The 25,746-nt window shown below is 43.4% G+C and overlaps 1 protein-coding gene across 1 annotated transcript in view; it reads left to right on the top strand.

Annotated features, from left to right (window-relative positions):
- Positions 1-25,746, top strand: part of AOAH (acyloxyacyl hydrolase) — a 220,879-nt gene that overhangs the window by 59,460 nt on the left and 135,673 nt on the right. Inside the window, exons 5-6 of the mRNA XM_003788590.3 lie at positions 18,174-18,233; positions 23,453-23,523. Of these exons, the coding sequence (XP_003788638.2) occupies positions 18,174-18,233; positions 23,453-23,523 (131 nt within the window). The remainder of the gene's footprint in view (positions 1-18,173; positions 18,234-23,452; positions 23,524-25,746) is intronic.

Below are 25,746 nucleotides of genomic sequence, written 5' to 3'. Positions count from 1 at the left end.
GGTGTACGCTGTCAGCATATGCAGTGTTCACTCAGCCTCCTTTTGATATAACTCTGTTGTAGCTTCCAGCTACAACACTTCTTTCTCTCTTCCCAATGGATTGGGAAGAGATCTTAGCCCTTTGCCTGATCAGCTCTATCTGCTGGCTGATTCTTCCTCATCCTTCACGGCTCAGCTTATGCCTTGCTTCTTTAAAGACATGACCCCGATCAGACACCCCCTTGTCATAGCTCCTGTGCCTTCCTTCATTGAACTTCAGTGAAACACCTGTGTGAATGCCTGTCTAACCCTCTCACTAGGCTCTAACCTTCAGGAGGTTACCCTAGTACACCTAGTGCCCAGGAGGGTGCCCCATACATGCCATGGAAATGCCTGTTGACTGTATGAATAGAGGAAGGGCCACCACCTTCTCATTTGCATCACTGATGCAAATTCTGATTTCCTTCTTGTCACAGCCTAATTGTCCCAGCCCCCCAAACAGGTCCCATTATTTCCTCCAGCTTAGGATCACCACATTGTAGACACAGTTCAGCACAAATTTTCACTTAGTATTTCAGGACTCTCAAAAATCCTTCCCAGCCAGGCGTAGTAGCTCATGCCTGTAATCTTAGCTCTCTGGAGGCCAAGGTGTGTGGATTGCTTGAGCTCGCGAGTTCAAGACCAGCCGAAACAAAAATAAGACCCCCATCTCTACTAAAAAATAGAAAATATGAGGCAAGAGGATTGCTTGAGCCTAAGAGTTTGAGGTTGCTGTGAGCTATGACGCCACGGAACTGTACCCAGGATGACAGCTTGAGATTCTGTCTCAAAGAAAAACGGCCTTTCCAGACTTGCCTTCCTCTCTTTGTCTTGCAAATCCTAGGCTCAGCCCAGCAATAAGTGACAGGATCTCCCTGGAGCCCATCCCAACCTTCCAGCCAGCCAGCCTTGCCAATGCCATACCCACCCTTCAAACTCCTCTCTGTGGTCACATTCTCCAAAAAACAATTCTGACTGTCCTAATAGAATGTTAACTCTCCTCTCAATAATCATAGTATATTAACTTTTCAGTGCTAACACTGTCCTAAATTCATGGTATTCAATAAATGGAGTCGAAAACTGTATAACAACATGTAAAAGACAGAAACTGGACCCACACCTCTCACCACTTACAAACATTGATTCAAGATGGATAAAAGATTTAAATCTAAGGCATGAAACAATAAAAATCCTCAAAGAAAGTATGGGGAAAATGCTCAAAGATATCAGCCTGGGGAAATATTTTATGAAGAATACTTCCATGGCAATTGCAACAAAAACAAAAATAAACATATGGGACTTAATTAAACTGAAAAGCTTCTGTTCAGCTAAGCAAATAAAAACCAAAGCAAAGGTAACTTTCAGAATGCGAAAAGATATTTGCATATTATGAATTGGATAAAAGCTTGATAACTAGGATCTACAAAGAACTCAAATTAATCAACAAAAAAAGAGCCCCCAAGTCCATGTATCACTGGGCAAGAGACACAAATAGAACCTTCTCTAAAGAAGACAGACCATTGGCTAACAAACATGAAAAAAATGCTCATCGTCCCTAATCATCAGAGAAATGCAAATCAAAACTACCCTGAGATATCACTAACCCCAATGAGAATGGCTCAGAAAGTCTCAAAGCTACAGATGTTGGTGTAGATGTAGAGAGGAGGGAACACTTTTATACTGCTAGTGGGACTGCAAACTAATACAATCTTTTTTGGAAGGAAGTATGGAGAATCCTCAAAGAACTCAAATTAGATCTCCCATTTGTTCCTGCAATCCCATTACTAGGCATCTACCCAGAAGAAAAAAATATTTTTGTTATAAGATTGACACTAGACTTGCACTAGACTGTTTATCACAGCTCAATTTGCAATCATCAAAATGTGGAAACACCCTAAATGCCCACCAACCCAGGAATGGATTAACAAGCTATGGTATATGTATACCATGGAATACTATTCGGCCACTAAAAAAGATGGAAACGTCACATCCTTGTATTAACCTGATTGGAGGTGGAATACATTCTTCTTGGGAAAGCATCACAAGAATGGAGAAGCAAGAATCCAATGTACTCAATTCTAATATAAAAGCAGTAATACATAATACAAGGGAGGATAGGGGAATGAGCAAGTGGGAAGAGAGGAGGAGGGAGTGGGGGGCTCACAGTGTATAGCACACCTCTTGGGAGTGGGACACAATTATAAGAGGGACTTTATCTAACAACTGCAATCAGTGTCACCTCATTCTTTGTACCCTCAATGAATCCCAAACAATTTTTAAAAATTAAGGAGGAGAAGGGGGAGTGGAGAAAAAGAAACAGGAAGGGCAGGGGGAGGCAAAGAGAGGGAGAAGGAGAAAAAGCTGCAGGTCTGATTGCAAAGATCCCCCAGATCGTTTGGTGTTACCTACCATGGGGCAGTATCTTTACCACTCCTCCTCATTTGCACATAAAACAGCACTGATTGCGCAGCAGCACACGCACATGTGCATGCACACATGTGTGACACCACAGCTCACAAAATGCAAAGTGAATGCAGCTCCTACAAGTATGCCCTGGGCATATTTAAAGCTCTTTTTTGGATCAGTATTGTACAAGCTCTCAGTTGAGCCGGAGCTCCGGGAGCCCTCTCCATTTTGTTCTGCTCCCCCCTGGGTCCCCTAACCTTGAGATCCCCAGGCAGACCTTATAGCTTTAAAGAAACCCCCTTCCGAGCCCTGGCTGTGCTGGAGGGACAAGCTGTGCTTGCCAACACCTCAAAGGCACCCTCCAGAGTTTCTTCCCCCTCCGTGATCCATACTAAAACACAATTATATGCAGAGTGTGAGCCCCGTGTCAAGAGAGGTGCTCCCTACTTCCCCAGGGCCTCCAGCCCACGTAAACTGCTGGAGTGGGGGGTAGGGGGGTCCGGTTACCTTAGAAAAGTGGCCCCGACTTTGAAATAGCTTTTCCCACGGGGAAGCCCTGGTTTCTGCTGCTGAGTGTGTAGGGCTGTGTGCATGCACAGGGAATCATATTTCCCTGGAATCCAAACCCCACAGGAAGCTGACATAAATGGGTTTGGGAAGAAGTCAGTTTCACTCTTTTTTATGAGAAAGTGGCACATGACAAATTCTTGTGTCACTGAAAATTAATTAACAAGCTGACCCCAGGAATTTCCTTTAACTTTTTAAACATTAAGTGTCAAATAAAATACCTGGCACCTCTTTTAATAAACTATCTCAGGTGGTAAGGTTAGGAAAAGAATCACAGACAGCCAGGAAATGGGCCATTTTCTAAGATCCCTTAATCACTCAGTTTCCTTCTGTACAGCCGACGGTGCCCTTCTTCTCATCACCGCGTTTCGCCCTGTGAGCTCACAGTGTGCTTTCAGATGTAGTATCATCTAGTCTTCCCCAAATGCTGATACTCTTCATACTTTTTTTTGTAATAATGTCAGATTTATAAAATGTTGCAGGGATACTACAGAGAGTGCACCCCTCACCCAAGTTCAGTTTCCCCTAATGGTCACATCTTAACATTACCTAGTCAAAACTGAAGAAACCACAACACGCGTGATTGGTGACTAAACTCCGGGCCAGATTTGGACTTTACCAGTTTCTCCACTAATGTCCTTTCTCTTCTCCCGAATCTGGTCGGGACACCCATTGTGTTTAGTTTTTAGTTGTCGCATCTCTTTAGTGTTGTCTGGTCTGTGACAGAGTCTCAGTCTTGTTGTTACTGACCTTGACAGTTTGGGGGAGTACTGGTTAAGTACATTTGCAAAATGTTCCTCAGCTTGGGACTTGTTTGATGTTTTTATCTTGATTAGACAGGGTTACAGTTTTTGGAAAAAGCACCACAGAGGTGAAGTGCCCTTCTCATCTCATCCTAGCAGGGGTAGCAGGCTGCCACGTGACATTGCTGGTGGCGTCAGCCTTTGTCACTTGGTGCAGGGGATGTCTGCCAGATTTCCCCACGATGATGTCCCCACTTCCTTTATTCTGTGCTTTAGAAGTGAGACCCTCAAGGAGGCCAGGGAGGACCAAGCCCCGCCTCCTGCAATAGGGGGCTGTCTACACGTGTTATTTGGAATTCTTTTAAATAAAAGGTAGATTCCTTCTCCCCCCGTTATTACATCAATCATGTATTTACATCAATATAGACTCATGTAATATGTATTTTATACTTTAAGTTAAAACCCAAATCTACATCATTTATTTCATTGCTCCAATTTTTCTAGTTTTCTAACTGTGCTGCCATTGAAAGCTGCTTGGGTTGGCTCCTGGATCCCTTGACGTGCTTCCACTTTTTTTTTTTTTTTATATTATGTATTTTCTGGTACTACAGAGAGATTCAGGTTTATCTTGTTATCTTGTATTTTTTTCTGTCCCAGTCTTAGAATCAGCCATTTCCCTAAAGAGACCTGGTTCCTTTTATTGGAAATGGAATTTAGCAAACGAATCTGGGTGCTAGATGTGTCTGTTGCTACCGGGGTGTCATTGCTTCTATGCATTCTTAGTGGAGAGTCAAAGAAAATATGTATATATACAACCAATGCATATACAAAGCTACAATTATTTCTGTGTGTATGTGTGTGTGGTGGGGACATGAGTTCATACTGATGTTTCCAAATCTAATCCATTGACAGAGTCAAACCCTGTTTCATATTATCAAACATATTTTGTAGTAGAGGCTTAAGATCTTGACCTTATAACTAGTGAGTAGAACCTGATTTCAACCCAGGACTTTGGATTCAGACCTCCAGCTCTTCACTTAAGCACAACACCTATTTTTATAGCATACATTACAGAGCCCATTCATAGTAGCTACTTCTCAGAGCCAGAGGGAAGTAAAAGCATTGTGGTTTTATTTTTAATGAAATATTCTGAAGAGCTTAAAGTATCTGGACGAGTGTCCCAACTTTCTTAACACCAGTTAAAGTGTACAACCATCTGCTCACTTAGTCAGACCTCAGTGAACCTTCTGGAGCACTGGGAGGCAGCCCCCACCCAGCCCCAGCCAGGCACCCTCAGTAAGCTGTCCTGCCTGAAGGACAGACATGACTCCTCCATTTTATAAATAGGTCTGCTGAGACCTAGAGGACTGAGAGACTTCTCTAAAGTCCCATCTCTTCTGTAGAAGAATTTTCTTCCTTTTCTCAGTTAGGAAATATTTATGAAGAGTGAATTATACAAAACATAATTCCAGAAAATGTGGCAGGCGATAGTGTTACAAATACTGATTCTAGCAGGAGGGGCTGCGGAGTAAACAGACGCTGGTGAGGAAACAGGTGCTCTAACACAGGATGCAGGGAGGGTCCCCCCAAGGAGGTCTGAGCAGCCCGGGGGAGCAGGAGTGGACGTGCCTCATTCAAGGTAGAGAAGGAGCTGGCCCAGCACACCACGCCCCGCCTCTGTGGGCCCTTTGCCTGTGACTCCCAGTTCCACATGTGGCCAGCACCTTCTGCCCCTGCAGGTCTCTGTGGAAGGGCCTCCTCTTCAGAAAGGCTTTCCCTGCCCAACCTGCCTGCAGAAAGTCTCCTTCCCTGCTCTGTCACAACCCTTTGTTGATTTCTGTCATAGCATCTGGTACAAGTATTGCCCACCAGCATGTTCCCCAGACCGGCACAGTACCTGGCCAGTACAATTTGCTGCAAGAGAAATGAAACAGGAAACCCCCGAACAAGTGTCTGCTTTACCTCCTCCCTTGTGACAATTCATCTGTTCTCAATGGAGTTGGAAATGTTTACCTTATTTTAGAATCTGAAACTGTTTTCAGAAATAAACGTGACCCCGATGGGTGAGGGCTGTTGTGCTGGAGCCAGCCCGAGCCCAGGACCTGTCATTGCAAATCTGAGGGCACCATCCCTTCTCCTGCTTCTCCCTTCCACACACCCAGAATCCTGTACCCCACCCCCCGACCCTCTAACATCACCCCTTTCTCCAACCATTCTTTGATTTCTGCCCCTTTTCAGTTTGATACATTAACTTAACCTCCATTCACATAACTCCCTGACTCCCTAAGAATAAGGCCTCTTAGATGAGCAGAGGAAACTGGAGCTTTTAGAACCAGGTTACTTGGAGTTCATTCCTTTTCCAGGGATTTTTTACAAAGCAGTGTGCTGACTAATTGGGTAAAGTGGCGCTGAAGTTATCTACGCCTGAAGAAGAAAAATGAGAAGGCCTATTAACCTGCCTGAGTGTCTCCCATTCTAAAAAATAAATACAAAAATAAATCTTCCCAAATCCTCCTCCTCCGTTCTCCTCCAGCTTTCCAAAGAAATCAGATTTCTCTCCCGCCTTTAACTGAGAGCTAGTTCAATATGATAGTTAAGAACATAGGTCCTGATCCAGACTGCCTAGGCTCTAAGCGCAAAGCTTTACTAAGCTCCCATTATATGATAGGTACATATGGGGGCTGAAAAATAAAAGGTAACCAAACTGTGGTGAAATTGTACCAAATGCTTGGCACAGTGCATCATCTAGACTCCTCCCACACAATTACAAAGTTATTCTATTACCTTAACTTTACAGGTAAAAAAATTAAAATTCAAGCAAATTGATAGTTATGGAGTGGTTTAAGTGACAATGTTTTTAAAATTTCCCTTTAAACATCTGAGGAAATTATCAATAATGAGATAAGTCAGCTTAAAATGAAACAAAATATAGTGTGTAGAAACAAGCTTACCCACGTTTGAGATGCTTGCTTTTAATTAAAATAGCATTTCAAATCAGTGCTAAAACACTGGATTACTCAGTAAATGCATGAGACTAAAGACTAGACATTTGGGGAAAATTTAAGCTCGATGTTTATCTATTTCTTATAGCAAAATAAATACCAAATGGATTACAGGTTGAACCATTTAACAAAAAAGGGAACCATAAAAGAAAAAAATCCTGAGCAATGGATTTGTAATTTGTGATCTAAAAGTCACAAAGGGAAACATTAATACATCTGACTGGTAAAAACCTACCCTATAAACAAAGCCAAAAAACAATTGGCAAGCTGGGAAAATGTTTCTGTAATGTACCACACAAAGCATTATTTTCTAAATGATTCAAAGAGTACCTTAAAAAGCAAAGAAAAAAGAAAAATAACAAGGCCACAATTGGTTTACAGAAAGAGATTAAAGGGCAAAAAAATTAGGGGGAAATGCTCTTTCTCTTTCTCTTTCTCTCTCTCTCTCTTTCTCTCTCGCCTCTTTTTTTTTTTTTTGAGACAGAGTCTCACTCTGTTGCCTAGGCTAGGGTGAGTCTCACTCACAGCAACCTCAAACTCCTGGGTTCAGGTTAACCTCCTGCCTCAGCCTCCCAAGTAGCTGTGACCTCAGGCACTCACCAGGCCTGGCTAATTTTGGTATTTTTAGTGGAGACAGATCTTGCTCTTGCTCAGGCTGGCCTTTCTTATAATTAAACAGGTGAAAATTAAAATGAGATTTCATCACCTCCTATGTATTTTGTCTTCACAAAACTCTTTGATGATCATTAGGCAAGAAAATATCACAAAAACAGAAAAGCCTTCAATATCGGAGAGCACTAAATTAAGTTGCTCTCTGCATATTTGAAAGTTTAACTCTGACAGATCTGAGCATTGAAACGCTGTGTTTGGATTTCCCATCTACTGCCCAATCTTTTCTCCAAGCATTTCACATTCTAAGCTATGTTTTTGTTAAAGCCCATATTTGCAACCTTGGAGAATTTATCTACTTTAAACCTGTGTTAAAGACTTCTTTAAAGACTCATAGAGATGTCAAGACTCTTCAAAGGATAGAAAACATAATGCAAATGTTAAGTTACCCTTGACTTCTGGTAAGTAGAAAAAAATCAAATGATTCCACAGAAAGTACTTATATGACATTTAAAATATGAAAAATGTGATTGCCTACTTTCGAAAACTTCAGAAAATGACAACTATCTCTCTCTTGAGAACATGCTTATTAATTTCCTTAGCTCAGGAAACGCTAATGATCCTAATGAATTTGAACAGTTCTAAAAGATCCTTTGAATTTTAAAGTTTTCATCATTAGTTTTCCAGTATGCACTCTTGGCCCTCATCTTCACCTAATCAATCAGCCACATGTGAGCTCGGCTTAGAAGTCATTTCCTCTAAGAATTTTTGCTCACAATTAAGCCAGGATCCCCCTGTATTCTTCACCCTCCACCCTTCTAGCACACATTGTGATTGTTAACTAAATAATAGTAAAATTATTACTTAATGTCTGTGACTTCTGTTAGAATGTAAGCTACAAGAAAAAAGAGATAGTCTGGTTATTTTATTCTTCAAACATAGGGCTATTCTCTGCATTTTCTCCAGAGCTCCAGCACAGGTCGCCTCATATATTAATTGTTCAATTACTATTTGTTTAATGAATAACATGGTAGAAAAAATTAAGCCTTCCCCAAAGAGTTCACATCCTAATCCCCAGAACCTGTGACTATGTTACCTTACCCAGCCAAAGGAAACTTGGGGATGTGATTTATTTAAGGATCTTTAGGTGGGGAGATTGTCCTGGATTGTTTCGGTGAGCCCGATGTAATCACACGGGTCCTTCTAAGAGACAAGCGTGAGAGTCAGCATGAGAGAAGACAATGTGACAACAGAGGTAGAGGTAAGGGTGATGAGACACCAGCCACCAAAAACTGGGAGAGGTAAAGAGCAAGATTCTCCCTGGAAGCTACAGAAGGAGCCGGCCCTGCTGATGTCTTAATCATAATCCTTGACTTCTGACCCCCAGAACTATAAAAAAATAAGTTGGTGGGTTTTTTCCTTAGACACTGAATTTGTCATCATTAATCACAGCAATAGGAAACTAATACAAATAAATTGATTAGTTGCATAACATTGGGCAAGACTGATCTAGCAACCTGAAGGCAAGTAAAACTAAAAGTAAAAAATTAAAATACTACACAACAAAGCAATTGGCTTAGACAACCTAATGGCTGACCCATACCCACTATTTGACTAGCTTAATTATTTGTCAGAAATCGTTTGTTTAAAGAATAGGACAAAGGACAGGATCCTGTCTATAAGAATAGGCCCCACAGTCTGGAACTAGAGAACTCACTCAGGCACCCAAACACTGGGGAAGAAACAGTCAAAATGGAGCAAAGGTACAAGTTGTGAAGCCTCAGACAATTTACTTAACAGCACTGGATCTTGAATTTCTCAGCCACAAAGTGCGGTTAAGAACAATTTACTTTGCAGAGTTAGTATAAAATTTAGAGATAAAATATACACAACGTTTGGTATAGAACTGGAAAGACAGAAGAACCATGGCAGAGTGGTATGTGGTGTTGGTGGTGGTAAAATCAATGAATAAAAATGTCAGAAAAAGGAGTAGGGTGGGGAAAGTGCTGTTTAAAATAAGGTTTTTCTTAAAAAAAAAAAAAAAAGTATTCCCTGGAGAGTAATGTAAGGCACGATAGCAAGAGCATGATTAAATATATTAAGGATACTAATAGCTATATAATACAGAATTAGCCTAGAAGAAAAAAAGAAGCAAATTTAACTAATGCTAAAATATATATGAAGAAGAGACATTCAATGATAAAAGAGAATGCATTTAAAAGTAGTGCCTTTTTTCTTTTACTTTTCTTTCCTGTTTTTTTTTTTTTTCTTTTGACCCTGGAAGAAGAAAATGAAGTGAATAGACTTCATTTTTTTTTTTTTTTTTTTTGGCATTACTTAAAGTCACAAATGCGCACTGGGGCTGGAAAATGTCAGAACCTCAAAATCAAATTGGACTTTGGCAGAGCTAAAACCTAGGGACTGGAGAAATAGCCATGTATGATATAATAGAATGCAGTATAGTAACAGACCAGCAAATTCCACCTGAAGGCCAGACTTGTCACTGTTTGATAAGAATTTGTAAGGAATGGAACTTCTTGCCTTTGTCTTTCTACTTAATAGGAATTGTTTCTAATCCTTGTCCTATGCCTTTCAGTTGGTTCTTTGTAGTCTGTCTGTCTGAGTCAGTTAGGGGCACTATATAACAAAATACCATAGACTGGGTACCTTCTGAACAACAGAAATTTATTTTTCACAGTTCTGGAGACTAGAACACCAAGATTAGGATGCCATTGGGGTCAAGTTGTGGTGAGAGACCTCTTCTGGGATGCAGACTACTGTCTTCTTGCTATGGTCCCACGTGGAAGAGAGAGAACTGAGCTCACTGGCTACCTCGTATAAGGGCACTAATCTCACCACAAGGGCTCCACCCTCATGACCTAATCACCTCCCAAAGGCTCCAAATATAAATGCTATTACATTAGTCTTGGGGTTTAAACATATGAATTTGGGGGAGACACATCATTCAATCCCCTGCGCTGCCTTACACTGTAGTCATTTATGCACTTACCTCCTCCGGTGGACAAGAAAGTCCTTGGAGACAGTGTTTTTCAAATCTTTTTTCCATTTTTAAAATCAACCTTTATCACTTAATTTGGGTGTGAAGAGCAACCTGTCCTAATAAACTTTCAGAAAAGATCCAGGGTAGATGAGTGCTCTCCCTCACACACTCCCCCCTCACTCATATGTGCTCTTTGACAATAAAAAAAAAGGCCCATCTCAAATTATCATTTTACCTCCCAGGAGCTTTCTCCTTTGTGGGAATCTGTCACTGCTGTCAAATGTGTGAAGTGAACAAAAAGCATTTTTTGTACTTTTCACATATACTGCTGTTATAATTGATAACAGAGAACTCAATCACTAAAAAATTGTTCACTGTAGAAACTCAGGCTTAAAAACCCTACTGTTCTTTACTTCCTTCCCACCTAAGTATATCAAAATCCAATTCTTTATCATCACAGGACTAAGAAGGCCCAATTAGTGAATGTGCCTGGTCTAATTCACCAATAGTCAAAATGTCTAGGGACGTCGCACTGAGTCCCTGCGGAGCCCCTGTACACCCCATCATAATCAATAGAGCTTAATGTACTTTGGCCAAAACATTTGAATGTTTAGGAAATAAATGTGTGATCTAAATAGCATTCATTTCCACAAAGCATCTCAAAGCTTTGAATATGCTAATATGTGTTTTGGCCCTCTCAGAGGAGGATTTAATTCTCAGATTTCCTAAACTTCTTTAACTTTAAAAAACGTTTGTTTCTTTTTTAGCATGCCTTATTAACATCACCCAGAATGGGGTGAAAAGCATGTGCCAAATGAGTCTGAATTGAATCTGAACTGTGTCATTCATCGGTTCTATGACTTTCAGCAAGTTATTTAGCCACTCTGAGCCTCAGTTTACCTCATCTATAAAAGAGGGATCTTGGAAACTGCTACTTATCCCTTTCCAATTATATTCTAATTATCATTTCCTGTCAACTTCTCTCAGGCTGTAAAACCACTGACACCTCATTCACTCTATGTCCCCAACTTATAATTCACAGCACAACACAGACACTGGATGAGTATTTGTAAAATAAGTGAATAGAATGAGTGTACAAAGAAATAGATGACTGAAAGAATTTTTTTTCTTCTTTCATTATTAATCATCTGGTTATTATCATGCTTGTGCATGAGTTACATGAATTTCTACCCAGGTGTACGACTTCTTGACACACAGACACAGTCCTCTCACCTGGCTACCTGGCCTTTCACGTTAAACCACCTCCATTCCATGGAAGCTACACTCGCCATTCCCAAGGCGGTGCTTAAACCTCCTGAGTCATGATTTCTTGCTTATTTTAAAATTTGGGGCTCACTTTATTCTTGGAAAAAGTATTCCACTGCTGGGAAAGGTGCTGGAATCTAGAAACTATAGTACAAACTTCAGCTCTGCTTGCAGAGTGGCCCTGGTCAAATTGTGTAATCTTTCTGCACCTTAGTTTTCTCATCTGTAAAATGGGGGTAATAACACTTTTTTCTCAGGGCAATTTTCAGGAGCATTGAAAAACAGCATACATTTCTGTCAGCTGATGTTGTAATTATTGTAGGTTTTCCAGCTGTGTATTAGTGACATTACAACCTGAAATAAAAACACTAATTATTTTTTACACTAATGTCATGCTTACTATATGCAAGGCATTATTCTAAGTTTTATCTTGTTCAATACTCATGACAATTCTATTAACATCCCCATTTTACAGATGAAGAAACTGAGGTTCAGAGTGCTGGAGTAACTTGCCCAAGGTCCTACAACTAATAAATAATGAAGCCAAGATTCGAACCCACAAACACTTTATCATCCAAAATCTTTTCAAATGGGAAATAATAATGGAGACCATGATCTACTGATCAACTCAATATTTAAAGAGTTTTTCTTGAAAATGGAAGTTTGTTCACATCTGAACTGCTAATTAAACTATTGTACCTTCTTTCTTTTCCTTGGGCTCCCATTTGGCTGGTAGTTGGCGAAGCAGATTCTACCAGGGGACATCTTTACCCAAACACTTGGCCCTTGCTCTTCCATCATCCAACTACTCTTAGCCAAGTGTCAAAAGCCAAAGGCACCCTGAGAATGAGAGAAGTTGTGTGAGTCTACCCGGGCTGCCACTGCAGTCTGGGTCCCTTAAAAAACAGAAATTTATTGTTTTACCATAGCAGAAGATAGAAATCCCAGATCAAGACGTTAGCAGGTGTGGCCTGTGAGAGAAAACGTGTTCCATGCTTTTCACGCTCAGCTCTGATGGTTTGCTGGCATCTTTGATGGCATTCTCCCTGAATCTTCACAGCATCTTCCCTTTTTGTGCGTTCTTTTCCTCTTCACATGGTAATTCTGTTTATTATAGGACACCAGTCATACTGGATTTGCAGCCTACCCTGCTCCAGCATGACCTGATCTCAACTAATTTCCTCTTTGATGACTATTTTGGCAAATATGGTCACACTCTAAGCTACTGGCTGATTAGAACTTTAACATATAGAATTTGGTGCAACAAAATTCAGTTATAACCTCAGGCAATAGTTAACAAACATCTTTTGTCTGAAGACTTCGGCCTGGCTCTGGTTGGGGTGGGCACTTAATCATTCTGGACAAGACAAAAGCATTTTAGTGAATCACCATGCGACATGCTACTGTATGCTCCAGGGAAGGGTCGTCCTCTCCCCTTTCACATTCTGCTGTGGTGTCAAGCCATGTTGTCCTTGGGTGCTTTCCAAGCACTTGTGTAAAGAAATCTAATATACATGTCCATGGTTCTTTGGAGGGCTTAAGTCTCTCTGAGCCCAAATGACGGCTTCCTTAGCAATCTGCTCAAGAGGGTATTAAATAAATAGGCTGAAAAGGATTTGAAAGTGGAATAAATAGACGTGATAACCAAGAAAAAATGTAATAAGAATCTGAAAAGATTTGACCAAAACAAATTACAAAACCAAATGAATGCTCTCAGACCCAAGCTGCTCGTTGTTGACGGGTAACTGTCTTATGCCTCAGATGATTGCTCGAGCTGAGTCATAAACATCATTCTGGCTTCCAACCAGAAGAGTTTTCCAATCATCTCAGAGTCCATTCTCAACTTTCCCTCCAACTGTTCATTAGAATTGCATCCTCCATCCTGAAGTCTTAATTTTTCAGAATACAGAAGAGTGGCCTTCGTACTTTATAAAAGCAGATTTAAGTCAAATGCCAACAATTAAGATTACCAAGGAGAGATAAGAATTATTTTTATTTTTGCTGGCAATTTGCTTGTCATGGAGACATCTATTTTCTTCTGGGAGGGGCAGAAGAAAAATGAGCAGAGTTTTATTTCAATTCTCCTTCATATATTGCTATTAATGCATTTTGAATTAGTCACTACAAAGAAAGTGATGCTTTGATCTTTTTTGAATTTGAATTTTCTTAACATGTATTTATCACTAAACCTGGCACATGCCTACTCAAAAATTCTCTGTAGCCAAGAATCACTTATAGAATAAAGACTAAACTTTCGTTATGACATCCACTCCCTCACTCTCTGCCCATCATGCCCTTGTCCAGACATGTATGTAGCCAGAACATCTGGCTTGTTCAACACACTGGGGCCCAAATGCTCCCTGTGCCCAACATGTTCTTCCCCTCTCTACCCACTTCCACCTGTCGCAATCTTACCTTTGAAGGCTCAGCACAGGATTGCTTCTTCCTAAAGCCATCTTGGCCTGCCCCCTTTTCTGGTACAGCTTTCTTTTCTTTCCAAAGTGCAATGTACACCCATGCCCATGTGTGCAGTTCTCCCACTTAATGTTAAGCTCAGGATAGGCAAGGACAATAACAGCTGTTCTTATGCAGCTCTCCAGTCCCTGCAGGGCCTCCTTGGGTTCCCGCCCCGCTGCCTTGGAAGTAGTGATGTTGACTGAATAAAGGAAGGAGGAAATGTTTGAAAAATACAGCCCTTGCCCAGTCTCTAATCATTTTCGTTTGTGACTATAAGTCAATAGGTACTTCTTGCCTACAAGCTCTGGGCTTGATATTATTGAAGATGTTATGGGTGATTGAAAATTATAGCCCTGAACCCAAAGCCTCTGCCCCAGGAACTCTCACGTTTGTTGGGGGATAAGACAGCTGTGCTGCAGCTGGGAAATTATCCAGCAGGGGTCGGGGAGCTTCTAGAATGGTGATTCCTGGGTGAATCCTTCTGATTCCTATCTCAAAGGCCATTTTTGGTATTGTCAAGCACACTGTGAAAGAGAAAATGTTGTCCAGGCTTGGAAACTGAAAACTGTGAGCCTGGCTCCTGAGCAGACTTCTCCACAGCTGTGTAACTGAGGCAAGTTGAGCCAGCGAGTGGATTCTGCTATTGAGTAGGGAGGACGTGTCTTTCTAGGGACCATGAGAGATTTGCATAAGAGCTGGGCTCAGGCTGCAGGTCCTCTGAAAAGGCTCCCCAACCCTCAGTGTAATGTGAACACGTCTTCCTTTGTCCCTGTGCTCCCCAGCTCCTGTGCACAGCTACCCTGAACCTGGAGTGGCTGGCTTACCCATCCATTCCCCCCACCCCTCAAGGCATGAGCCTTTTGAGGGCCCTTTCTATGCTATTGCAACAGCTTCCAGTCTGCCAGGCAGGGGCCCTTCTCAAGCCTGGGGCAAAGCCCCAGGGCAGAGCCAAGGGTGGCTTCTTCTGGAGCTCCCCTCCAATCTTCATTTCATTTTCAGACAAAGTCAATTGTCATTTCCTCACTCTTGGGTAGAGTACCCTACACACACACAGCTGCAAGACAAATCCATCCCCACCACCACCTGGGTAGCAGCGAGTGGGTGGCCGGGGCTGCAGTGGCCCAGGTCCTGGGACAAACCTCCACATCTCTGCAGCGGTGGAACATGCACCCCCATATGCACCCACTCTGCCTGCACTGGCCGAGCCCCTGCTGCCCCAGCCTCGAGAGTGCCGGACATTCTACCTCAGGATCCCTTCACTTAATCCCCACACGGCCTTCGCCTCTCAATGTGCCGTAACCCTGGCTGCTCCCTCTTTGCATCGATTTGGCCTTACCCAAATCTCGTCTTAGGGAAATATTTCCAATTCTCTAGTTTGTGGATCCTACCCTTCCCCAATTTCCACCAGAAATCTCGACTTTCCTAGTAGTCATTGTAACTGGAATTTGGAAGTGGGTGCTGAATTTAAATGCCCATCTGGAACCAGGATTCTGCCTCCTCGGATGTTTTGACTCTCCTCCTTGGCAAAGGCTGCCGCAGTTCCCTGCCACCCAGCCCCTGCTCCCTGCTGCCTCCCCCACAGGCACCAACAGCAAGAACTCAGCCCCGTCCGGGTGAACAGGGAAGCAGCCCATCAGGTCCCAGCACTGAGAGTGCTCCAAACCTGTGCTGTGGCACTTGCCAGGTTGTATTCTTACAGTTTGCTTGTCATTACTCCCCAGCTGACATTGAGCACCAGAGAATTGAGCTGGTTCATGTGGCCTCTACCAGGAAGAGGCTGCCAAGCCCTCTCTGGGCTTCATCTGCTTCTGTTTATTTTCTCTGCTAGGGCTCCCCTGGCCAGACTGGAGCTGGGGGAGGGCAGGCGTGTCTGGGCTGCTCCCTGCCGGGTTCCCAGGGCCCTCATGCACATATCCGTGCTGGGAGCACATTATTTTCTTCTTCGGTAAGAAACAAGACAACACGAAGTGGGTTCATTTTTAAAGCATTTGTTGCCGAATTGATGTTCATTACATAAAATTTAGAAAACCCAGAAAAGGACAAAAAGGAAAAGGTTAGACCCCACCATTGCCATGAGTGTCCTTTTCAAGGTGTTTCTCTATGTGAGCAAAGTCTGACAGCCTGTTTTCCTTCCCTAACAAGATCATAACTATTTTCTTTCCCATTTTACTTCCATATTTATCAAGCACCTACTCTGTATCGGGAACTGTGCCAGGCCCTGCAGATGTATATACTGGACCTGAGAATGCCAGGGAATATTTCCAAGACAGAGAAGCCAGGCCTCATAATCGAGGCAGCTTCAAGTGGCAGTGTATGAGGAATGAGCTTTAGGCTAACAAGGGTACCCCCAAAGGGCGTCATAAGACAAAATCTAGTGTCTGTTACACTGACTGTGCCAAAATTACTACTTCATACAATAGGCGAACTTCAAAAGTGTAGTTAATAGAGGTCAGTTTTACCCCCAAATGGAGCCATTCCCTAAGCTGTCTGTTTGTTAAAGACATCTTAAAAGTGAGGATTGTGATCTGTGCTACCAACCAGCCACAGGGAATGCTGGGTGAGGTATTGGGTGCCCATTGGAGGGGACCATTACACTGACCTCTTAGTTGACTGATCACAGGGAGGTCTGGGGAGTCCTAAGAAGAGGCTGTGTGGCCACAGCAGTGGTGGGGAATTCTTTGAGGTTCAGGGACACAGCTATTCACCAAAGAGTGGAGAAATCTTGCAAGGTTTTAAGAAACATGTTCTGTGCCAGAGCCTCCTGGCAACCGAACCCACATAGAGAGCATCTTCTCTCAAGTCTCCTATGCCAGCTGGCCTGCTGCCTTTGACATACGAGCCCCAATTTGCCATTCATTGAGCTTGAGCCAGAGGAGTATGATTTGGGACAGACCCAGAGGACAAGTTCTGCTGGCACTGCCACCCTCCTTTCTTGAGCACCTCCTGGAGCAGTCACTCCAACCCAGGCTCGTCCTGAGAGGGACACACCCGCTTACATGGCCACATACCTCCAGAGTGGAGAGAGGGAGCTCCAGGGGGAAGAACAGGCAAGAGTTAAATACAGACCTAAGTCCTGAACATCTAACAGCACTGGCTGGCATCTCCCAGAAAACCTTCTCTTTCTGACCAACCATCTCAAAATTCCAGCATCCATTGTTACGGCCTACATGCAGAGACAGTGTCCTTCATGACCTGGATTGAGAACTACAGCACTCTCCTTGAAATCCCAGCTTCCCTACTAATTTAGGTGGGCAGGAAGTGGGTAGAAAAGACAAAGCTTTCCAATAAACCTATCAATTATTGAAGGAGATGATTTTAGGGCAGGCTGGCATGGTGGCTAGGACATGTGTATTTAGTGGGGGTGGGGGGCAAGAGCTCCTGAAGCAGTGGTAGCAGCCCATACCCCACCCACCCCAGGGTTAGTCTTCTCCCAACCTCCCCTGTACCAAATACACAAGGACAGTGGCCCTTGGAGTTTCACGGCAATTGTTATTAATAATAATGAACTAACTCTTTATACTTGCAATGTGTATGTACCTGGAAGATGCATTAAGATGTTGTAGAAATGGTTGAAAGAGGACAGGGGCTCTCCAACCAGGGGAGAGCAGGGCACTGAGAGAGGGGGTTAGCCTGCAGGGCAGGGATCAGCCGTTCCTCACTGCTGTAGCGTGAAACACTCAAGCTCGCGCTGTTGATAGCTTCCTAGAACAAGTTGCTTATGGAGGTCAGCCGAGCCTCGCAGCCAGAAAGCAGAGGTCCAGATTGCATCTCTGCGGGACTCTCGCTGTCAGGTCTTGAGCCAGTTTCTTAGTTTTTGTGCCTCTCAGTCTCTTTATTGGTAAAATGGTCATATCTCTAAGGCCAGAGTGAAGAGTAAATAAGAAAATGTTCATCAAGTACTTAGCACAGCGTCTGACTGAGCAAAGTCCTCAGTAGAGGGAGTCATTAACATGAAATGGTTTTCTTGTGAATTATTTTATCACAAATTTGTGAAAGGGTTTATTCATTGAAAACTTGTGGACTTTAAAAATACTAACTGTAGAACAGATCTAGAAAGAAAAACTGAGACACAAGCTTTAATGTTGTCTAATTTTGCTTTCACAGGAGGCGTGGAAATTCACACTAGAGAGGGCAAGACAAATAGTCAAGAAATCCCCGACTCTGGTAAGCAAGTAGCCTTTCCGAGGCATCTTTCATTTCTCAGTGGCCCCTGTGTTCCCTCCCCAGCGGTGAGGGCTACTCCAGATCCAAGCCTGCAACGTGCCATAGTTGCATTGGGATCAAAGGTCAAAGGCGAGCTCTTTCCTACCTTTCCCCTGCCTTGTCTCTTAACTTTGATGACTCTACAGGCATTTGAGGCTGGATAATCCTTTGTGGTGGGGCCACCTTTACCTACGAGGTGTGAGCAGCACAGTCCACCCCTTCCCAGTTATGACAACCATCATTGCCTCCTGACATTACCCTAGGTCCCCTGGAGAACAAAATCACCCTCCTCTGAGGACAGCTTCTCTCTAGGGCAGTGGTCCTCAACCTTCCTAACGCCATGATGTATTTCCATTGTTACAAAGGGATCGCAACCCACAGGTTGAGAACCGCTGCTCTAGTGGACCATTTTGGAGGAGGCTGTATCCTGCTTCTCCACTAGCGCTCAACTCTCTGGGCCTTGATTTTCTTGTCTGTCAGATAAGGACAGTAAGAGTGTCCTCTGATGTGAGGACTAAGAGTGTTGATGTGTGGGAAGCACCTGGTTTCTTGCCTAGGACCAGTAACCGAGTACGTGGCAAATGTTAGTTACAGTCATCACAGTTACTGTTCATTTCCCCTAATTTGTCCTCTTTGTAATATAACACTCATTTGACAGATAGAATGTTCTATAAAATAAGCTCTCATGAAGCTAAGCATTTAACTTGGGGCCCGGTTGCAAATGAGCCCCAATAGAAAAGGAAGCAGAAAAGTAGATCTGTAAAGACAGCAGCATCCTCCATGCTAAAGACCCCGGCAGTCAGAAGCATCCATTAACTGGAAGGCAAAGACCTTGTCCTTGGTTTCTCCCTGCTGGCTAGCTCATCATTCACCTTGAGACAATACAGTTAAGGTGTTATTGATTTGGCAACATGGAAATAAAGGGAAGGAAATCCTTCATGGCCAGCCTAGCCAGATTTAGCAAGTAAAAATATAGGATGCCCAGTTCAATTCGAATTTCAGATAAACAATGAGTAATGTTTTCGTATAAGGACGGCTAATGCAATATTTTATCTGGCAGCCCTACCTGTGGGGGCATATGGGTTTTGATGTGCTATATGCTAAATGACAATATGCAAGCATTTCTACATAATTGATTAATCAATCACAATGCCTACATTGTCAATCATTATTTAATGCAGTGAATAATTACAGGTCAACAGAATCTAGTTTAGCTAATTTGCTTGGGTCTGTTGAATGAGATGTTGGAAACCCTTGACCACCATCTTCAGAACTCTGAGCGGAAATGGAGAGTAATATAATTCATCTTTTATCCTTCTCAACACACATCTAAAAACTTATTCTCGAGGCATTGTTTACTTCACTAACACAAACTGTCTTGGCAGGAACTCAAAGACTAATTAGGATCTTACAGTTTTTCATTTCTGTCACCAGAATTGAAAGCATAATTCATGGGGCAGAATTCCAATAATGACTTGCGAGAAGCCAAAAAAAAAAAAAAATCTCCTGAACAATTCAACAATAAGAAAACTCAGAAATCTCCTCCACCAATTTATTTACTCTTAGGATTAAAGCTCTCAAGGGAAAAAATAATCAAAAAATGCAAATAAATGTCTCTGAAAAACTGTTCAAAGGGAATAGACTGCTATTGGTTGTGCTGCGATGGCTGATCTAACTGCAGACCTAGCAGGACACAGAAAGCATCACACAGTAGGTTGGGCACTCAGCCTGTTGAGAGAATGCAGACAGGAGAAGATATGCATTATGGAAGGAAATCAAATATCCCAAAGAAAGTCTGGATCTCAACAAGGCCCTGAGAGGCTCTTCAGGAGAACTTTTCGTGGACTAGTGGAGCATGGAACATTTTAGAGGGCCTGAGCTATGGAATCATCTTATTTAATTCTCACCTCTACAAACTACATAGAGTATTTTTGCTATTAACTCCATTTTACAGATGAGAGACTGAGTCTCAGGAAGGTTATGTAATCTGCTCACTCCACAATAAGTGAGAAACCCATCATTTGAATCCAGCACCAACTATTCCCAAGTTCAATACTTTTTCCTACTATGCCAGGAGCTCTCAACAAATCCCCAACAGGGCTAAACTTCAGAGAGCACCATTCATATCACAGGCAATGTGGTTATTGGAATTGTACAGTGGACAACCTGTACAGCTGTACATGACAGCCCTGATCACAAACTCACCTGCTCAACAGAATCATCTGAGAAGCCTTTAAAATTGCTAACACCCATGTCCTACCCCAGAAATAGTTAAGTCTAGGTATTATAAACACAATGAGGGTTGAAAAGTACTTCACCATGCAGAAATTCAATTTTGTCCTGGTGGTGTGCAGCAGAAGAGTGATTACTCTCCCTCCGTGACCTTCCGTTTAACCCGTTCACCCTGTTTTTCTTTATTCATCCCTTGTTTGTTGTTCTGCATTCAGTTAATATCCTGGTATTTGGAGAGACTCAGGAGGCTGGCTAAATAGATTGCAAAAGGAAGATGCTGCATAGCTCCTGTCCCAAGGGACAGCCCCGATTGGAAACTTTCATTTTAGGCAGGATTAGATGTAGCCAGATGTAATATTTCAAGTCCATTGCTGTGTTAATAACAGCCCACATTTGGTCTCTATCTAGCCAACTTCCGATGGAAAGGAAGGGGCTGGCAAACACATAAGCAGGGACTGTTCACTGCAATGCTGCTCTGGGTCCGCCTCAGTTCTCTTTGCAAGCAAATTAGAAGAGGTTGATGGTCTTTCCCTCACTATGTGATAAAAAGAACAAATAATGAAAACCTCCATCTACACAGGAGGAGTTCTGGGGAGTCTCTGGGTAAGCTACATCATTCGTCACCCACTTCTTAACCCCAATTTCTGTACAATGAGTGTTAAAGGCAGCTGCAGCTGTCCAGCTGAATTTTGACAGTGAACAGCTCTGCCATTATAAAATTTTATTTTATTGTACCTTTTGTGTAATAATTATAAGCCTGTCCATATAAATTTTTAAAAATATTGGTTATCATCAGTGTTATGAATCTATATCGTTGTCAGGCTAATTAGACCAAGGCCTTTAGACTAAAGTAAATATTAAATAAAGTAGCTCAAACATTCAAATGCAGCCTGATTTTGAACTCCAGGTCTCAGGATGTGTTTATATTTCTAAAGTGCGACAAATGTTGTTGTCATGCTGGTGTTTGTTTTACAGTGTGGCTGTAATCTTGATCTTAATAAGACACTTATTCTCTGGATTCAACCTTCTAAATACCCCTCCTTTGCACCACTGTTCCCTCCCCCACCCCCAATTTTCTATCAGGGGCTCCCAACCAGTGGCACTTTTGCCCCTCACCCCACCCTGGGCTTGGCAGTGTCTGCAGACAGATTTGTACATCTGGTGCCCAGTGGCTGGAGATGCTTCGGAGCGTCTCAAAACACACAGGACAGACACACAACAAAGGTGGGATTATTATAGGCCCCAAATACAATAGAGATGAGGTTCCAAACTCTAGAATCAGGCCTCAGGGTCCCTTACCTCTGGTGGGCCTCTCTGCCCCATCTCACCTCCTCCCAGCCATCACCCCACCACTATTGATAGTTTCTGAAATAGGAACGTGATTCCTCTGCCTGAAACCTTCAAGATTTGCCCACAGTCCTCAGGGTGACCTGTAGTGCTGCATCCCAGGCTTGCCCTAATGTCTCCTTCCCTCCATGGGTCACTGTACCCTGTGGTTTTCCCTGTTCCAGCCAGGCAGAAGCGTTTGACATTCCCCTAAGACACCAAACTCTCTCATACTTCCACACACCGCTTGGGGTGCTCCCTCTGCCTGGAGCCAAGCTTCTCAGCTTCAGTGTGGACCTGGTACCTTGTCATAATGAGATGCACATTCTGATTCTGTAGGTCTCTGGGAGGACCTGAGATTTTGTGACCATATCTTGAGTGGCCAGAGCAGTGGTTCTCAAGTGTTAATGGGCGCTAAAATGACTTGGGGTGGGGAGGTGCTAAGAAGGAAGATTGCCAAGACCCACCCAGAGTTTTCAATTCAGCAGATCTGGGGCTGGGATGGTAAGAAATTTTACCTGTAGCAAGGCTGTGGACTGCACTTTGAGGCACAAAGCCTCGGGGCATCTGTTTCTTTCTTCCCACCTTCCTCCATCCGACTTGACTTCTGAGTCATCTGCATCCTCTCCTGGGTTCCTAGGGAGCCCTGCTAATGCCTCAACCACTGCACACTCCACAGGGTGTGCCCAGAGCTGGGACATCCACCCATGCCCTGGATCCATGGTGAGCTGAGGACAAGGACAGCCTCTTGTCTGTCCATCTCACATAGACAGGGGTGTTGGATAAGATTGTTCTTCTCCTAGAAAGCCGGGCAGGTACCTCTAAGATCCTTAAGTATTTCATTTGTATTCTGAAAAGGTTGCCGGTTAGCCTTTGCTGGGTCAAAATACCTACAACACCCATAATATACCACGAAGCCATCAAAAGGACTCCCAGGGCATAGGGGAATCTATTCTCTCTCTCCCTTTGTTGATAAATGCTGGTTCCTAACTGTTCCTACCCTGTTATCTTTTCTTTCTTTCTTTTTTTTTTCATTTGGGGAAGCATCACGGAAACCACAATCTTTCTAAAAGCACAGCTTAGTAAAAATCCAGAGCTTTTAATATATCTTACATTTAGAATTTTGTGGAAACTGCTGTCTAAAATTCCAGGGCTCATGGAGCTGCACACTCTGTGCTCCCCTGAGCAGGGCCTTCCCTTCTCTTTAGTCTTTATTTCCATCATAAGATGGGATTATTTTACTTGAAATTGTTTTCTACTTTCAAAGCTCTTGTGTAGAGGAATATTGTTGACAGACACGAACTGACCAAGGTGGGCCTGACCCTGTTGGGGGAGATGGAGGGTGAGGGTGGCCTGGAAGGTGGGAGGAGCTGGTGGGTGAAGGGTGGGCTGGCTCCCAGCCGAGGGGCCAGCTGCGTGATCAAGGGCTCAGGAGGTGGGATGAGTATGGGATGGAACGGAGCTGGGGACAGGTACAAGAGGTGAATTTAGGTCAGGAAAACAGGACTGCATTGTAGCGGGAGAAGGGCTCAGACATCTAGGCTATGGGGGGCCCTTAGAAGGTGGGAACCATTCCTTAAATTAAACAATTCTTTTTATTGTCTTTCTTTTTTTCTCTTCAGAAATATTCTAGAAGTGGTTCTGGCATTTGTTCACTCCCATTTTTGACCAAGATCTGTCAGAAAATTAAACGGTGTGTATACAATCTCTACCTTCCTGAGCGCTAGCACATAGCAACATCTTTGCTTGCCCTTGTTTTCTAATGATTAAAATGATCTTCACATTTAAAAGGCGTCTTCCTAAAGGTGACAGCATTCTTGCTCAAAACATGACTAGTACAAAAATCTGAAGACAAATTAGCTGTGAACAAAATCATTTTGGAAATACATCAAATGCCAGTGTCTTCGCAGGGCAAAGCTTGATCTATGCTCCAGGTGAGTCGAATACAGCCTGCCTAGGAGGCCTCAGTTCCAACCTGGAGCTGGCTTCATCACACCAGGGACAGCCCCTCCTCACTGTGTGACATGCAGTCCAGGTGGCAACTGGTCGTGGTAGGGACCCCTTAAACATCTTTAGTGGAAGGCCCTCATAAGGCTGGAAAGGAACCGTTTTTACCATGGAGCCCAAACTATTACTATAAGCTAAAAAATTTGGCTCAGAAATATGCCGATAGGGCTCTGGATAGAGATATGTCCAGCACGGTCATGTCCTTGTCTCAGTTTACGATCCTCTACTCAAACTCAATTTTGAGACTGGAGTTATGCTAGATGTTGCGGTAAGGGTTGTTCAAACCCAGAGCAGGAGAACAATGTCCTGAGAGGGACACTGGACCCAGAGGCACCTAGCCTAGGCTCTTTACTTTCAATGTGGCCACCGCTGCTTTTGCTGCTACCAGGAGATATCCCGGCGCTGCTCTAGGGGCCAGAGGCTAAGCTTTCGGTACCTCTGCTCACCTGGTTCTCACAGTTGTATGCTGTAGGGATTGTTGTTATTCCCTTAAGAAGTACCTTCCCCTAGGCCACCAAGGGCCCAACATATACCCCCAGGTGTATTTGACTCCTGTCTTCTTGGAGAACAAGCATATTCTTGACTCCTTTGCAATGCTGCTTCTTGAGCCAACTTTTAGAGCCTGGGCCACTGAGTGTCTCCAAGCCTCAGTTTCCCCATATCTAAAATGAAATCATAAACTAAATTCAGGGCTCAGTGCCTGTAGCACAGTGGTTATAGTGCCAGCCTCATACACCAAGGCTGGCGGGTTTGAATCTAGCCCGGGCTAGCTAAACAATAATGACAACTGCAACAAAAATATACCCAGGCATTGTGGTGGGCACCTATAGTCCCAGCTACTCAGGAGACTGAGGCAAGAGAATTGCTTAAGCCCAAGAGTTTGAGGTTGCTGTGAGCTGTGATGCCACAGCACTCTTCCAAGAGTGACCTAGTGAGACTCTGTCTCAAAAAATAAAATAAAATAAAATAAAATAAATTCAGGCTACACCTCAGAATCATCTGGGAACTTTTAAAAATCCAGGTTCCTTGGCCTGAGACTTGAAGGGAGAGCACCGTGTTTTCCTGAACATTCTCCAGGAGATTCTTAGGCAGTCAGATTCCACACCCAGCCTCCCGATTGTCTGTGTCCCGCCAGGGCTCACCTGGTTCAGGTGCCAGACTGGGAATGCTGCACAGAGGATGCCTTAATGACTTAAAAGAATGTTCCTGGGCTGTGAGATGATCATTTAACCATGTCACCTGCCCTGCCCTTTACTCTGATTCGTTTCCTCCCACAGGCGCCCCTATGACCTCTGTCTGTGCTAGCCCAGCCTGGCCCTCAGGCCTGAGACCGCCCAGAGGGGAGAGGCTGTGTGCCTGCACTGAAAGGCTAAACTAGCTTCCTGTGGGCTGGGTGGGTGGCTCACGCCTGTAATCCTAGCACTCTGGGAGGCCGAGGCGGGTGGATGCCTTGATGCCTGGAGCTCAGGAGTTCGATACCAGCCTGAGCACGCACAAGATCCAGTCTCTGCTAAAATATAGAAAAAATTAGCTGGGTGTTTTGGTGGACACCTGTAGTCCCAGCTACTCAGGAATCTGAGGCAGAAGGGTTACTTGAGCCCAAGAGTTTGAATTTGCTGTGAATTATGATGACACCAAGCACTCACTCTACCTGGGGTGACAGAGAGAGACTCTGTCTCTAATTAATTAATTAATTAAATTAAAAAATAAAGTAAAATAAAATAAAAAAGTTTCCTGTGGGGCAGCACCTGTGGCTCAAAGGATATGGGGCACCAGCCCCATATGCCAGAGGTGGCAGGTTCAAACCCAGCCCTGGCCAAAAACTGCAAAAAGAAAAAATAAAGTTTCCTGTGGCCACCGTAAGAAAACACTATAAATGGGTGGCTTAAAATAACAGAAATTTATTCTC

The sequence above is a fragment of the Otolemur garnettii genome, unplaced genomic scaffold (assembly GCF_000181295.1).
Source record: "Otolemur garnettii isolate 467f Iridium unplaced genomic scaffold, OtoGar3 scaffold00028, whole genome shotgun sequence".
Lineage (NCBI taxonomy): Eukaryota > Metazoa > Chordata > Mammalia > Primates > Galagidae > Otolemur > Otolemur garnettii.
Note: the sequence above shows the minus strand (reverse complement) of the source record. Positions and strands in the feature narration are given on the sequence as shown.